The sequence below is a fragment of the Schistocerca piceifrons genome, chromosome X (genome assembly GCF_021461385.2).
Source record: "Schistocerca piceifrons isolate TAMUIC-IGC-003096 chromosome X, iqSchPice1.1, whole genome shotgun sequence".
Lineage (NCBI taxonomy): Eukaryota > Metazoa > Arthropoda > Insecta > Orthoptera > Acrididae > Schistocerca > Schistocerca piceifrons.
The window spans coordinates 723,506,383-723,521,074 of NC_060149.1; the positions used below are offsets into that span (position 1 = coordinate 723,506,383).

Sequence of the window (14,692 nt, forward strand, 5' to 3'; positions counted from 1 at the left end):
TCACTTCACTGAAATGTTAGTAATAAATTAATGTATGATGAAGAGCTGTAGAAAATGAGTTCGAACACTGAAATAAGTCATTTCTGGCCCATGACCATATAACAAATTTTCTTCTCTGTTTGAAACATGTGTCCTAAAAAGTCTTGCTGATTTGTTTTTTTTTTTTTTTTTTTTTACACACTCTGTGTGGTAGTAGTCTGTTAGTATGCACCATACATATAGAACAGTGTGTCCATGAACTCCCCACACTCATTCTGACTTTGTACAAGAGGGAGTACCACTCCATATATAGGCTATTGCTATAATGAGGTCATCACTCTCATAGGCCATATGCATCGGAGAACTGGACAGGGACAAGGTGACAGTAGAGCAGAATCCTAGCCACTGAAATGAAATTCCTATGAAGAAACTGGAATAGAAAAGCTAGATGAGAGAACTGATACGAACAGGTTAAAATGGTAAAGAGAATGGAATATGGGAGGATTCCAAAATGAATTATGGAGGCCAAGTCTGAGGGCAAAAGGGCAAGATGGACTGACACAAGAAAGACACGTTTATGAAGAAGGAATCTGGATGGGGAGAAAAACAGTTATAGAAGAGGAATGGTGGAAAGATGAGGGGGAAAGTGGAGAAGTACCACAAATGTTCCAATCCATCCTGATACTTGATAAAGGAGAAATGAAGATGATGATGATGATGATGACAACAGTAGAGCAAATAAAAAGTTGTTTTATAGTTGCATTGTTTCAGATCCATGAAGTCATAGCTAATGTGAGTGGACAGAGTTACACGATTTTGCCTGAGGCTCATTCAGCTGAGCAGTCTCCAGTTAAATCAACTCATAGCCTAACTTCAATTACCATTGTCAACAATGCATGACCAAATCAAGAAAGGGTTTCAATACCAAAAGATTTATAACAATGTTTCTGAATGAATTACCTGATAGTGATATGAAGCAGAAAACTACAGCCTGTTGTGCTTTGTTGGCATGATTTCCAAAATGCTGTATCTTGCTGTAGAGTGTTATTTTGTGAGGAATATGAAATACATCACAGTTCACACAGAAGAAATGCAGTTTTATGGTTTCATTGAAGTCTTAATTCTATGCATGAGTTTTTTGGGAATCCACCTCATGTCGTCATATGGGCCAGGATGTCATCACAATATGTATGTGGTGTGATTGGAAAGTTTTAAGAATGGATCCACTACTGCTTACTGGTTTGGCGGTCAGGTACACGGAGGGTGGGGAGTGAGTCATTGCCTTGTCCTTGAATGCCCCCTAACAGGAAACTGCATTTCCTTTATTCAGTTCATTGTGGCAGCTGGTTGAGTGTGGGTCTGTTAGGGCTTGTTGCCAAATTCTGTCTGCATGAAATTGGATGTAAAAACAGAGCAGCGAGTTTGTGTGGAATTTTGTTTTAAAACCAGGAAATCAGCTTCTGAGACTTACAAACTATTAAAAACAGCTTTTGGAGGTAATTGCATGAGCCAGTCAGATGTTTTTGTCTGGTTCAACAGATTTAAAAATGGCCACGAATCATCTGAAGATGAACCATGGTCCGACCATCCTTCCACCTAAAAAACGAATGAAAATAATGTGAAATTTCACAACTTAGTGTGTTCTGATAGTAGAATTACAATTAGGGAGATGGCTCATGAACTCAATTTACGTTTCTATGCAGTTCAGTCAATTTTAGCTGACAATCTGAATATGCGTCAAGTGTCTGCAAAATTCATTCCAAAAGTGTTTTCAAGTGACCAGAGACAATACTGACTTAAAGTGTGCCAAGAACTGATTAATCGGACTAAAAATGACCCAGATTTGTTAAATAGGGTAATTACAGGTGACAAATCATGGGTACATGGATATGATCCTGAAACCAGAGTGCAGTCTTCACAGTGGAAGACTCCAGGTTCATGACAACAACAAAAAAAGTACGGCAAAGTCTGTTGAGGATGAATACAATGTTGGTGACTATTTTTTATTCTACCGGTATTGAGCATCATGAATTTACCCCTGGAGGAAAGACAATTAACCAGGAGTACTATAAATGTGTCCTTGAGTGCTTGTGCAGAAAGGTGCAGAAGAAAAGGCCTGCATTGTGGAAAGACAGGAGTTGGGTGCTACACCATGACAATGTTCCGGCTCATCATGCCTTCTCCATCGTTGAATTTTTGACCAAATTCAAAATTCCTGTGCTTCCACAACCACCATATTCCCCTGATTTGGCTCCTGTGGACTTCTACCTGTTTCCTAAACTGAAATTTTCACTGAAAGGGAAGTGATTTGCTTTGATTGAAGACATCCAGGCAAATACAGAGGGCGTCTTTAAAACACTCCAGGAAAAAAATTTCCAGGAATGTTTCCAAAAGTGGAAACACAGTTGGAGTTGGTGTGTTCAGTCAGAAGGGGACTATTTTGAAGGAGACACATCACAGTAGCATGCAAGTACCACCATTGTACAATGTCAAGCCCATCCTTAAAACTTTCCAATCACACCTTGTATTAAGTCAATTTTTAAGGTTAAGTGAGTGGAAATTCTTATTTGGATGGTCTGCAAATGTGCTTAGAAATTCAGCTCACAGCTAAGGGAAGCATGGATCGTGTATGGTTACAGCACGATGGAGCTCCTGCACAATTTATTATTCAGGCACAAAACTTCCTTGATACGGAACATGAAAGCCGCTCTCCAGTGCCACTGAAATGACCACGATGAATCCCACACCTTTCCATGCCATACAACTCAGTATGACGAATAATCAAGCCTCATATGGCTCACTTTTGTTGCAAGAGTGATAAAGAATTTTGCAGAAGTGTTGAGGAAAAATTTTGAAGCATGACGTCAAGGAGGGCACGGGACACATCGCTCTGTGTAAGGCACAATGGTACACACATTGATCTGGTGGATACATTGTTTATATATGAGAGTAACAGTATGGCGACTTGTTGGACACACAGTACTATCTTACATAATCTTTTCAATTTTAATCATATTTTTTGTACAACTATGATTTTTGGAATGACTAATATATTCTACTAAATGGGTTGAATGTAGATTATGTGAACAAGGAATGTATTACAGGTATATGATAAAGTGCCAATTGACACTGAATTTTGACGGTATCATCCAATGTAAAGTCACACACCAATGACATGTGTCAATAATTACAATTATTTAAATGAGGATGATCTCACTAATGACAGCTGTTACTCCTTCCACCTACAAAAGAAAAAATGTTACACCCAAATATGAAGTGGCAGAAGAGATGCTGTTGATTTATGGTATACCAAAATGAGAAACTGCAAACACAAATAAGATATTGCTCACTATGGGAAATAATGTCCAAATCCTGTATATGTGAGTCTAGATATATCTGAAATGCAACATATACTCATCATAAAACATGTTGTAGTTAGTATAACAAAACCAAATGCTAAGAGACAACTCTGAGTTTACCTCTTCAACATGGGGATTTCCAATAAGAGTCATAAATTTAATGTCATCAGTACTAGCAGGGATAAAGCACAAAATAGTAAAATAAAAATATCAAGTTGATTCACAGACTCTGTACTGGAATTTCTTAATTAAGGAACTCTGGTATTGTCATTGGAATACTGTTCAGAACACATTAAGATTTTGGCAACAACAAAAAATTTTAACACCAAAAAAGTGTACCTCAACGAAACAAAGTTTGTTCATAGAGTGACTAAAAAGCATTTATTGTTGCATAGCCAAGACAGTCTTCAGTGCAGAAAAATTTCAACTATTTGCATGCAATATAGGGAGGAATAATGCCACAAAAAGTTACAATCTACCTATATTTTTTCAGTAATACCATGTTGTCTTTGTCCCCAATACATTTGTACTACTCCTGCACCAACAAAAATAATATTGATTACTCAATTTTTTTTATTTTCTTTCAGTACACGAGTAACTACCTCAGACAGCACTTCACGAAATGACAGTGCTTGCATCATGCTAGGCACAAATTTCACTTGGGTGAGTTGTGCATGTAGAAAAAGTTAGCAAGTAGTGAATACTTTTTATTCACATCAGCACTAAACTTCACAGATTTTTCTGCTAACTGAACTGCTGGGAATACTTTGTATGCAGGTTAAGGAAGTATCATTAAGCACCTTGACAACAATTATTGCAGGAACCGCAAAGTCTGCCTTAAATCTGAGCTAACATGTAACAAACAGACCACAGAGGTCAGATCTCAAATCTGATTTCAGATTATACTATAAGAGGGAGCAAACGCTCTTTTATTTTTTATGGAGTGACGTGTAATGTCACACACCACAATAGTCTCATGAAGCTGGCACGGGTAGTAAAAACTGTGGGGACAGGAAAAATGAGGCTGCGTCAGATGGAAGAAAAGACATCATATGAAGGAAAGATTGAGAAGAAACTGAGAAATTTTGTGCTGTATGGAGGTTATATAAGTTGTGGATGGAGCTGGGAAGACAATCAACAAGAGCATAAGCCGAAACAAAAGATGGTACACTATACTTGAGTATTTGAAAGTGAAATGGTGAAAATCTGAAAATAATAATAAATGTTTGGATGGCTTTAAGAGCATATACTCAATCACAAATACATACATTATTGACAATATAGGCAGATAACAGAAAACAATAACACAGGCAATTAGTTAAGCCTTAAGATGAGAAAGAGAGAGCTGTAATAAATGTACTCTAATGAATGTAAAATAATGGGCTATTAAGGCAGAGTGTTCCATCAGTGACAAGGCAATTTAAAATCAAGGATAAATTCTGACAGGACACAGATGGTAGTAGCATATGATCAGATGCCTCTGCCACACTCCCACCCCACACAGTAACCATATTGTCATTCCCTGTAACTTATTTGGGAACTCTACCAGTAAACCTAATTCTAGGTCACCAGATGGGCAATTCACATCCTATTCCTCAAAAACACAAGCCTATTATGTTAACAACTGCACTATCTAAACATATGAAACATGGTTAAAGGCAGAGGAGCAGGCAGGCAGGCGGGACTAGCAGCAAGTTTAAGTTACACCTTGTGTCCAATAGCAAGTAATCATCCACAAGTCACTTGCAGAAGCTATTTCTGAAATTTCTTTGATATGGAAACACCCCCTGCAACTCTATTTCTCCAAGTTTCATCAACTTCTAGAAGGAGTTTTCACAAGTTAGTGGAAACAGTTTATTGCGTCTTGCTGCAAGTATCTGCCGAAACTTGTCAGCTGCTGAAAGCTTTTCTCAAACTTGCAGTAGTTTTCTGTGTTCAATACTCACACAGAAAGGCCACTGTTGAAAAGGAAAATAGCACCAAGACAGATGGGCTGAAAAAATGTACCATTTGAACTCCTAATCGTATGTAATTTGCTACCATCAGCCAGGGAGTGTGAAAAAAATTCACGGGTTGTTTTTCTTCTCCACAAGGGAAGAAAAATGGCAGTATGGATATCTTTAGCTTTTAGTTGATTTCTTAATGTTTGTGGACACATACATACATTACATTTAGAACAAAAATAATAAATACTGTTTGCAAAAATCTAAGGTTATTAAAAGGCAATCTCTCGGTCATGCAGCTTACCACATTTTTGTATCCTGCATTCGAATATGTGATTGTAAGCCTAAAAAAAATATGAGTGGCTCGAAGCTTGCATGTGACATTCTCAGAATGTTTTTATTGCGAGCAAAGTTCTCTGATTTTAGTTAATTCAGTATGCTTTATTGGTAACTAAATGTGTGTGCCTCTGTATCCATTTCATCACCCAAACATTTATTTATTCTTAACTTGCACTTACCTATCTCATGATCCGACTAGTAGAAGTACTTCTGGAATTACTTGCACCAAGTTCCTAAAATTAACTTGACCAAGCGGTTTCCAGAATCAAAGTTGCAAAATTTTTGTTCTAATGTAAAAACCTCAGCAACTGCTTCCAGAAGTTACTTGCTAGTGGACACAGGCCTTTAGACTTTTTAAGCCAGGTGAGTCGTCATAAGTAATAAGGTTAATGCTTTGGTTTCTCACCATATCACCACCATTTCTAAATTGTTTAGGTGGGGTTAAGACTTCCAAAATTTGTATAGCTTAGTTTCAGTCAAAGTTAATTTCACCCTAATGATAACATGTGAACTTTCATTCTCATTTATTTTGCTTCATACTTTTCATTTTATTAATTTCACTTATATTCTTGATCTCTTCTACTACTCCTCTTTTTTTTTTTTTTTTTTTTTTTGTACTTTTGTATAAATATCAATAACCTCCTGAATTTATTACTTGTCACATATGAACTATTTCCACACAGTTCCTGTTAATTCTCTGCTTCTTTCCCTGGAAATAATTTAATTTATGTCACCCCCCCCCCTCCCCTCTGCTCCAACACTTCCTGTAAGGCAACCACCTTCAGTAATGGATAAGAATTAACATTGGAGCATAGAAAAGGCTTAAGAGAAGAAAGATGCTGAAATGACAAACTAAATTATAGTGACTCAAGATAATATTACCAGCTGATGATAACAACAGGTGCTTAACAACATAGGAACAAAATGGGATCGTCTAAAAGCACAGATGAAATGAAGACAATGAGGCAAAAGTGAACTAAATTACTTGTGAGAAAGGGAAGAAAGGAACACATCTATTGAGGGTAGCAACGGATGTAAGAAAGGGTTAACAACAAGAAGGGATGCAGCAGGGACTAACATCTCTTTTAAAACAAGGTCATTAGACACGGAGCACAAGCCCATATTGAGGGGAAGATAGGAAAGAAAACAGGCCAGGTCCTTTCTAAATAACCATCCTGGCATTTACCGTAAGTAGTTTAAGTAAACGACAACAAAATTAAATCTTTATGAGCAGACATGGATTTGAACCATTGTTCTTCAAAAGGCACATCCATAAGTTAACTGAAGTTCTGTAAATATTACTCATGTGTGTAAAGGGCACATAGAATGTGCACAGTGTGACAGGACGAATGGTCAGCATTCTGTGATACAACACGAATGATCACTCAAAGCAAAAAATTTCAATACACATGTCCTCTAAAATACATACTTTAAGAGCGATGAGAACCTATACAGCAGGAAAGATGGGTTTCACGGCATCTAAGATGATCAAGTGCTCATGGCTCTTAAGGTACTCATTTTAGAAAATGTGTACACTAGACTTTTTTTGCTTCAAATGAGTGTTCCTGTCGTGTCCCTGAATACTGACTATTCCTCCTACCAACCTATAGAGTTAAAAGAAGTAACAGCTTCTGCAGGAAAAAGACAATTTGTAGCCGATATATATGTGGATAAAGCCATTTGAATAGAAGTATGCAGCATTTTATACAGTCAAGTAGCATATTTGCAGTGTGTTTTCTGATGGTCAAAATTAGACAGAAAGCATAATTAAGTAACGCAGTGCATATGGTAAACAACATGACAGCTTTCACAGGTGTTTAGTATTTCCTGTTACATGAAATGCTCATCATTTAATTTAAGAAGTAAAGGCTATGAGGATCCACCTTTCTGGTGTAAGGATAAAACTGGTGATGCTTACTGTGTTGAAAAAGAGAACAGAGTGAGCCCAAGTCAAGGCCTGAACTAGGCAGGGCAGGTGATGACACTATCGTGAAGTAAGCTACATATTAATTACTGACTGCAAATGTTGAGCATTTCCCATTTCGTGCTACTGGTAATTGTTGCCTTACATCACTATTGATCACAATATGTACACAGAAGGTGCCATTTTCATTGTGATTTTATACTTTGTAAATGTTGCTATGCAAATTGTACAGGTACTTTAATGTAATTGTCATTTTATAGTAGTATGCTAGATAAATCCTTATGGTGCATCACACATTAAAAAACATATCAGTCCAATTATATGGATGTACTGCATATTAAATAAAATATGGACATTTTAAAGTGTGCCACATAGAGTGGACAATAACTGCAGCCCAATAATTTGTAAAGCAAAAACATTGTCTGAAACAAACCACACTCTACCAATAAAAGAAATAATTATATAAAACTGCAGGCATCATGTAATGTTCTGCAGCAATAAAATAATTGCAGTTTTCAGAATTCAATGGCTTTTTTATGGAATAATTTACTAGTTTTATCTGTGATCTCATTATTTGCAATACTAATTTCTTTTTCTTTTTTTTTGGTATAAAAAAAATATCACATTTCCTGCACACAATCTTTGTACAAAATAATGCAAGTAGTGTCCCATTCCTGATTTTAAAAATGTAATGAACATATCTTTTATTGTGAGTGAGAGAAACATTAACAGTAGACCTCATATATCTTACTGTAATATGACACAAGAGGTAGCTGGCAATATTAACTGAAACGACAACTATCCTTAAAACAAAGGAAACATGAAAGACCAAGTAAAAATGCATATAATTAATCCATAAAATAATTTTTTAATTTTTATATCATCTTTGTCATTTATATTCTATTTTATAACAGGTCAGTCAACAACAACATTTTGTCACACACTTATACAGCATTCTACAATGGATTAAATCGTCTTGTACATCAGCAACAGACAACTCTTGGACGAGGGTAGGCTTTGGACACTACGAAATGGACAATTACTTTAAACAGATTTGCATACATTTATGGACATCAGAGTGTACTGTAACTGAAACTATTTGATAAGACACACACAAATATTAAAAAAAAGTGAAGGAGAAGATGTATGAACACTGAACTGAAATTACAGTAGAAGTACTACTTAAAACACAGATATCAGGATTTTGTTATAGATAATGTCTTTGACAATTTAGTCTTTACACTGTGACATATATCATACAATAAAATTTTTCTTACTGAATCTGTTAATTTCATCTTTCTCCCATTTTATTCCGTAACTTATAACAAAATTTTTCTTCTCTCTAGTATGTGTTAGTATTATACCTTAAGATTAACTCTACAGCCCTTTAAGACACAATGCCGTAGTTTATGGCAGACACACAATGGGACTTTATACTACTACTGACGAAGATAACTAGTTGCAAATGTAGTTAGTCTATTATTAAAATGTTCTGAGTATGACTCTCACAGGATAACTACAAACAGCATGTGACATATAAAAGAAATATTTTGAGGCACTTGCATGCCAACCAATTGACAAATGCAAAAGTCTTAGTGTGAATGGTAGTAAAGGTATACAAAGAGTTAGAGAATATGTGCAATTTGTTTTGGCACAATGACATTTACTCATTCTTGAATTCTTGGCAATCATCTGCTTTGGCTAAGTTACACTGAAGTAAAATACTTGTATTACATGGGGAAAAAAACTGAAATATATTACACAGGTCAGAACAGAACAGGAGAAACACACACACACACACACACACACACACACACACACAGAGGGAGAGAGAGAGAGAGAGAGAGAGAGAGAGAGAGAGAGAGAGAGAGAGAGAGAGAGAGACAGACACAGAGAGAAGAGAGAGAGAGAGAGAGAGAGAGAGAGAGAGAGAGAGAGAGAGAGAGAGAGATAGACTAGTGTGTGCTTTATATAAACAAAACAATGAAATGGCAAAAGCACAAAATATAGAACACAATTACTTATAAGCATGTTCTACATGACACACATCAAAAAAGGTTACAGCACAGTGACTGAATGGTTTTTTTGTGTACAATTCTTTCCTGCACATTTTTAATAACAATTATTTTATTTTAGTGAATACACTTAGCAGTGCTAGTTATCTAATAACTCATACATCATGAACACTACACATTTTTATAATTATAATTATTACTATTATTATTAACATTATTATAACTTTACTGTAATTTATTTAGGGGCATTTGCTTTAAACTGGGAGTATATAGGCAATACACAGATGAAACCATGCGTCTAGCTCAACTGCTGAAAAGCCGGACTTACACACTGACACAAAAACAAAAACAAACAGCCTCAGTGCAAGTCATTTAGTACATTAATAATGAAAACTGAATGAAAAATAGCTTTGGTGTGAAGATTTTCCTCTTTCTTCAATTTTGATAGTGTTGAAGTGGGAGCTCCCACAACTCTACTTTTAAAAATTGTTACACAAAGTGATATATATAGAAGTTAGGAACAGAATACTGTAAGAATGCTTCATAAAAATGAAGTTTTTCTACATGTGTATGCTACAATCTGTGACATATTAAAAATAAGGTCCAAAATAGATTAATTTTTATATTATTTCTCTTTCAACTTTCAATATATTTCATCAACAATATTAAACTTTTTGTAGATAAATTTATCATAGAAAGCACTGGTGACATTTAGACAACATTTGTATTGTGCTTTAGACATTAAAACTGCTATCACTCACTAAAATTTAAGAACTTCCCTAATGCAGAAAATTTCCCATTTGCAGTGTTGAGTCGACTCAGTGAAATTATTTTCAGAATATTTTTTCCAGTGTTCTGAGTAATAATGTGCAGCAATCCCAAAGCAAAACCACTATACATCAGTCATTACACTTTTTCATATCTGAATTCAAGTAAGTAAAATGTGTTATCGCACGCATTGCACCGAGTAGAGAAGGAGAACATGAAATAAGAAAGAAATGAGGCCAGTTTGCTTTGCTGTTGAGACACACTCCTGCAGTAAATCAAAGTGGCTACAATCTTCTGCATTTTATTTGGAAGTACTTAACAACAGGGAACCTTCACGAACAGTAGCAATTAACAGTTGGTATGGAAGAACTTAAAACTACTGCTATGACACTCACACAAAATTATGCTGGCTAACTAAAGTCAAACAAACTAAGTATTCCCCCAGCAAAACAAAATTCTACTTCTTTATGGTACACATAGGAGATCAGCACTTGTATTATTCACATGACTAACAGATACACAAGTATAACAATCATTTCAGGCAAACAGTACTTCTTCTAGCTTCACATTAACAATGGTAAACAGGGAACAAAATATATACAGATAGAACAAAGACTGCTTTTCACAGCCTTAAACATGAACGTACAATCTTTCAATTTTTACCAGTCTAAAAGCCAATTAACTCAAATGTAATGCTCTAATAAATGTATATTATGCACACATTTGACAACTACAATATGTAATAATTACACACAAGGGCCACATTCAACACAATACTAAGATACTTGCAATACAATTTCACAGCACCATGGTCCTCATGTATATATTGGACACACAGTTTTTCCCCTGACACATATGAAAAATAAGGTTTACACTTTTTAACATTACACATCTAAAATTGATCTGGGTTTTGTAATAAAAATGTATTTTATTTAGAGAACAGGATAGAAAATTGCAAGAACAGTGCCAGACACTGTCCTTACCAACATGTTCTAGCAGATAATGTATTACATACGGAGTAGAATAAAACTTTTTAAAAAAATGAAAACACACATTGCAAACATCACTCTCAGAAACATTGTGCTGGAAAGAGATTATACAGCACTGAAACACTCCTTCCTCCATGAGAAAGCCACAGTCCAGTGACATTAGGCTTTGATAACTCTTTACTGTTTGATTGAAAATTACACACATACACTTCCTTCAGGTTTCTGGGTTTACGTAAATATGCTACTATTCAAAAACATGTTGGGCATCTGTCCTGCAAGACAGACCTCACACTTCAGTTGATGATTTTGGTCGCGACTTCCTCCTGCGACGGGCAAGCTCCGACATAACTACAGGACCCAAATTAGGAGACCGTGGTTTCTGGCTAACAGCTCTGTATGTTGCTGCCATCGCTCCCTGTGCAAGAAACAACAAAACAATTTTGAAAATAAGATTTTTTTAAAATTTTGTCTCACTGCAGTTTCAATCATGTAAACATTAACTGAGTAATTTTGTGCACCTATAGGCCATCCACTAATGTTATCACCCAACGCTTGTATAATTCTATTACACTGTTACAGAAGTTCCGATAAAGCAGCTGATGGTGAAAATGGTACACAATCCAAGTGCCATGCACCGACGTAATTAAATGAGTTATATAATAAATTTATTATGTTTGAGAGCACTTAAAAACTAAAATATTCACATTAAATGTTGTAGCACTTTATTAACATTTTCAGATGTGGTTCAGCTGCTAACAGTTTCATCAAGATATATAACAATTCCAGTTAATCATTCTGAACACAATGAAATCTTATGCAGTATGTCAATGAATACATCATATAGTCTCTCTTGATGGCTGACAACATGATTTACTCACCAACGTATTTTGTAAGGCTGAATAATGTTCAGAATGCTCATCTGGAATTGTTATGTATCTTGATGAAGCTGTTCATGCATTAATCAGATCTGAAGATGGTAATCAAATCAAGCACTGAAACTAGTAATGAGACCACAGTAATTTTTAAGTGATCTTGGATGTAACAAATTATGATATAAAACCTTTAAAAGATCACATACTTCCATTTGGCAATATCTCATTTTTTGATCAATTGAGTTAATTTGGTACTATATGACAGATTGTGTGTTTTACTGAATACCTGACACACAGCTGTTATTTGGCTCTACGCATGTAATTTATCTGTGACCGCCACCACCACCACCACCACCACCACCACCACCACCACCACCACCACCACCACAAAATACAACAACCCTCTCCCCCCCATTACTGCCATGAGTCAACTGCAAAAAAATATTCTAATAAAGCTGTAACAAAGTAATACCAGTTTCTGTTGTGTAGGATGTGTACTATCAAAACAAAAGTACCTGGACACCACTACGTAATGCAGAATTGACCACTAGACGTGATGAGAAATGGACCTGCTATACAACAGGAAGGCAGAAAGTAGTGTGTTGTCAGCAGACAAGCAGCAGCAGCAACAGCAGCAGCAGCAGCAGCAGAATGCGTCTGTCCAGTGAGCTCAAGCCAACAAGTCATTGGATATCACCTGAGTAACAAATCCATCATGGACATTTCAAATCTTCTAAAGCTGCCTTAGTCGACTGTTGGTAATGTGACTTTGAAGTCTAAACATGAAGGAACAATGGCAGCTAACTGAAGAGCAGGCATACCTCATGTACTAATGGACAGGAACTGTTGAGCACTGTGTAGCATGGTTATAAAAAAAATTGCATAAAATCAGTGGAAGGAATCACTGGAGATTTTTAGGAGGCTGTTATGTGCCATTATGTGTAGTGCAAAAAGTGAAGCAATGAGGAGGTGGTGTTAAAATATAGGTGATTTTTTCATGGTTAGGCTAAGGCCCCCTTATCGGACTTAAGGAAATGCTAAACAGGGAAGGATGTGAATACATTTAACAGCATTGTGTATTGTGTACAGTAGACAACAGGTCAGAGACAGCGATTTATTGCAGTACATTCTGTCACATTGGCATCTGTGAGATGATAATTCGTCAACAATAACATTCCTAAAATGACTGGCCTGCCCAGGGTCCCACCCTGAACACAATGGAACAAAGGTGAAGAGTGTACACACCATATATTAACGATGACTAATATATGTCTGGATACTTGTCATCAACAGGTTCCATTTCTGTCATCACATGATGTTAAAAACATCGAAGACATACTAAACATGGAGGAGTAGTCTGCAAGTGCAGAAGACTGTGGCTAAGAAGCACCAAGGGATTTTAAAAAGAACATGGAAATGAAGTTTTCCTGTCACTGTCTAGAAACAGATAGTAGTAGTCCTGGAGCTGAAGAAAAAACCCTCAATCACCTAATTTATTTCATTTAGTTACTAATATAAATATGGAGTTAAAATAATACAAGAAAGTCATCAATTGAAAAAAAGTTTTAAAAATTACAGTACCTTAACAACATGTGCTTCCTGAAAGATTAGCCGATGAGTTGGAAGGAGGTTTCTATTTTGAATCCAATCATGCTGTAAAATTTGTGCTGCAGTTGGCCGTCTACTGGGATCAAGGTGTAACATTTTCTGCACCAAGTCCTGTAGGCATATCAAAATATCATAGAAAAGTAACAACACAAACATTTATATTTAAATAATTTATTTATAACTGATATTTTAAAGCCATAAAAATGAGTAAATGTAAATATAAAATACCACTCGCATAAGGGAGAATTATATACTGTTGTGGAGTCAGAGAATAGTAGTAGTAGTAGTAGTAGTAGTAGTAGTAATTTAATCTACTGCAAGAAGGAAGCTGAAGATAATAATGAAAGCATACTGCATGGTACAAAAGAGACTTACAACAAAAGAAATAACAATTAAAGATTTACTGGGATAATTAACTGTTTTTCTGCCAATAACAAGATTTTTTATACATTGATTGATTGATAGGGGTTATGGAACCAAACAGCGTGGTCATCAGTCCTGTGATTCCGAAGTTAGTCACAGAAGAAAGAGAATCTGCTAAAAGTGGATGGATCCAGTAAGGGAAGTAAACTTATAAAATAATGAACATTAAACACCCACAGTAAAAGGCATAAAAGGTGAGACCAAATCTAAAAACTAGAAATGGTCAGGGGGTCACAGACCATGAAGACGGGAAAAGATGTCCCAACCACAACCAACCTGCCCCTGCTCCAAGACTAAAGTAGAGCTTCATATCTGGAAAAAAACCACTTCAAAGGAGGAAACTGAGGACCAGTTCAACCACCCATGAATCACCTGCTAATATTAAATTTAAGGAATCAGAACGACTGTACTTAGCACGAAGGGTTGAAAGAAGGGGACATTCCACCAATATGTGAGGTATCGTCAATCTGGAA

The 14,692-nt window shown here is 36.0% G+C and overlaps 1 protein-coding gene across 5 annotated transcripts in view; it reads right to left on the bottom strand.

Annotated features, from left to right (window-relative positions):
* Window positions 1-9,437: 9,437 nt before the first annotated feature.
* The window catches only part of LOC124721332 (ribosomal protein S6 kinase 2 beta), a 600,458-nt gene continuing 595,203 nt past the window's right edge, over window positions 9,438-14,692 (bottom strand). For all 5 annotated transcript variants that reach the window (XM_047246249.1, XM_047246247.1, XM_047246246.1 and 2 more), the window contains 2 exons: window positions 13,770-13,907; window positions 9,438-11,731 (listed from right to left, as the gene is read on the bottom strand). In XM_047246249.1, the coding sequence (XP_047102205.1) occupies window positions 11,603-11,731; window positions 13,770-13,907 (267 nt within the window). In that variant the 3' untranslated portion in view covers window positions 9,438-11,602. The remainder of the gene's footprint in view (window positions 11,732-13,769; window positions 13,908-14,692) is intronic.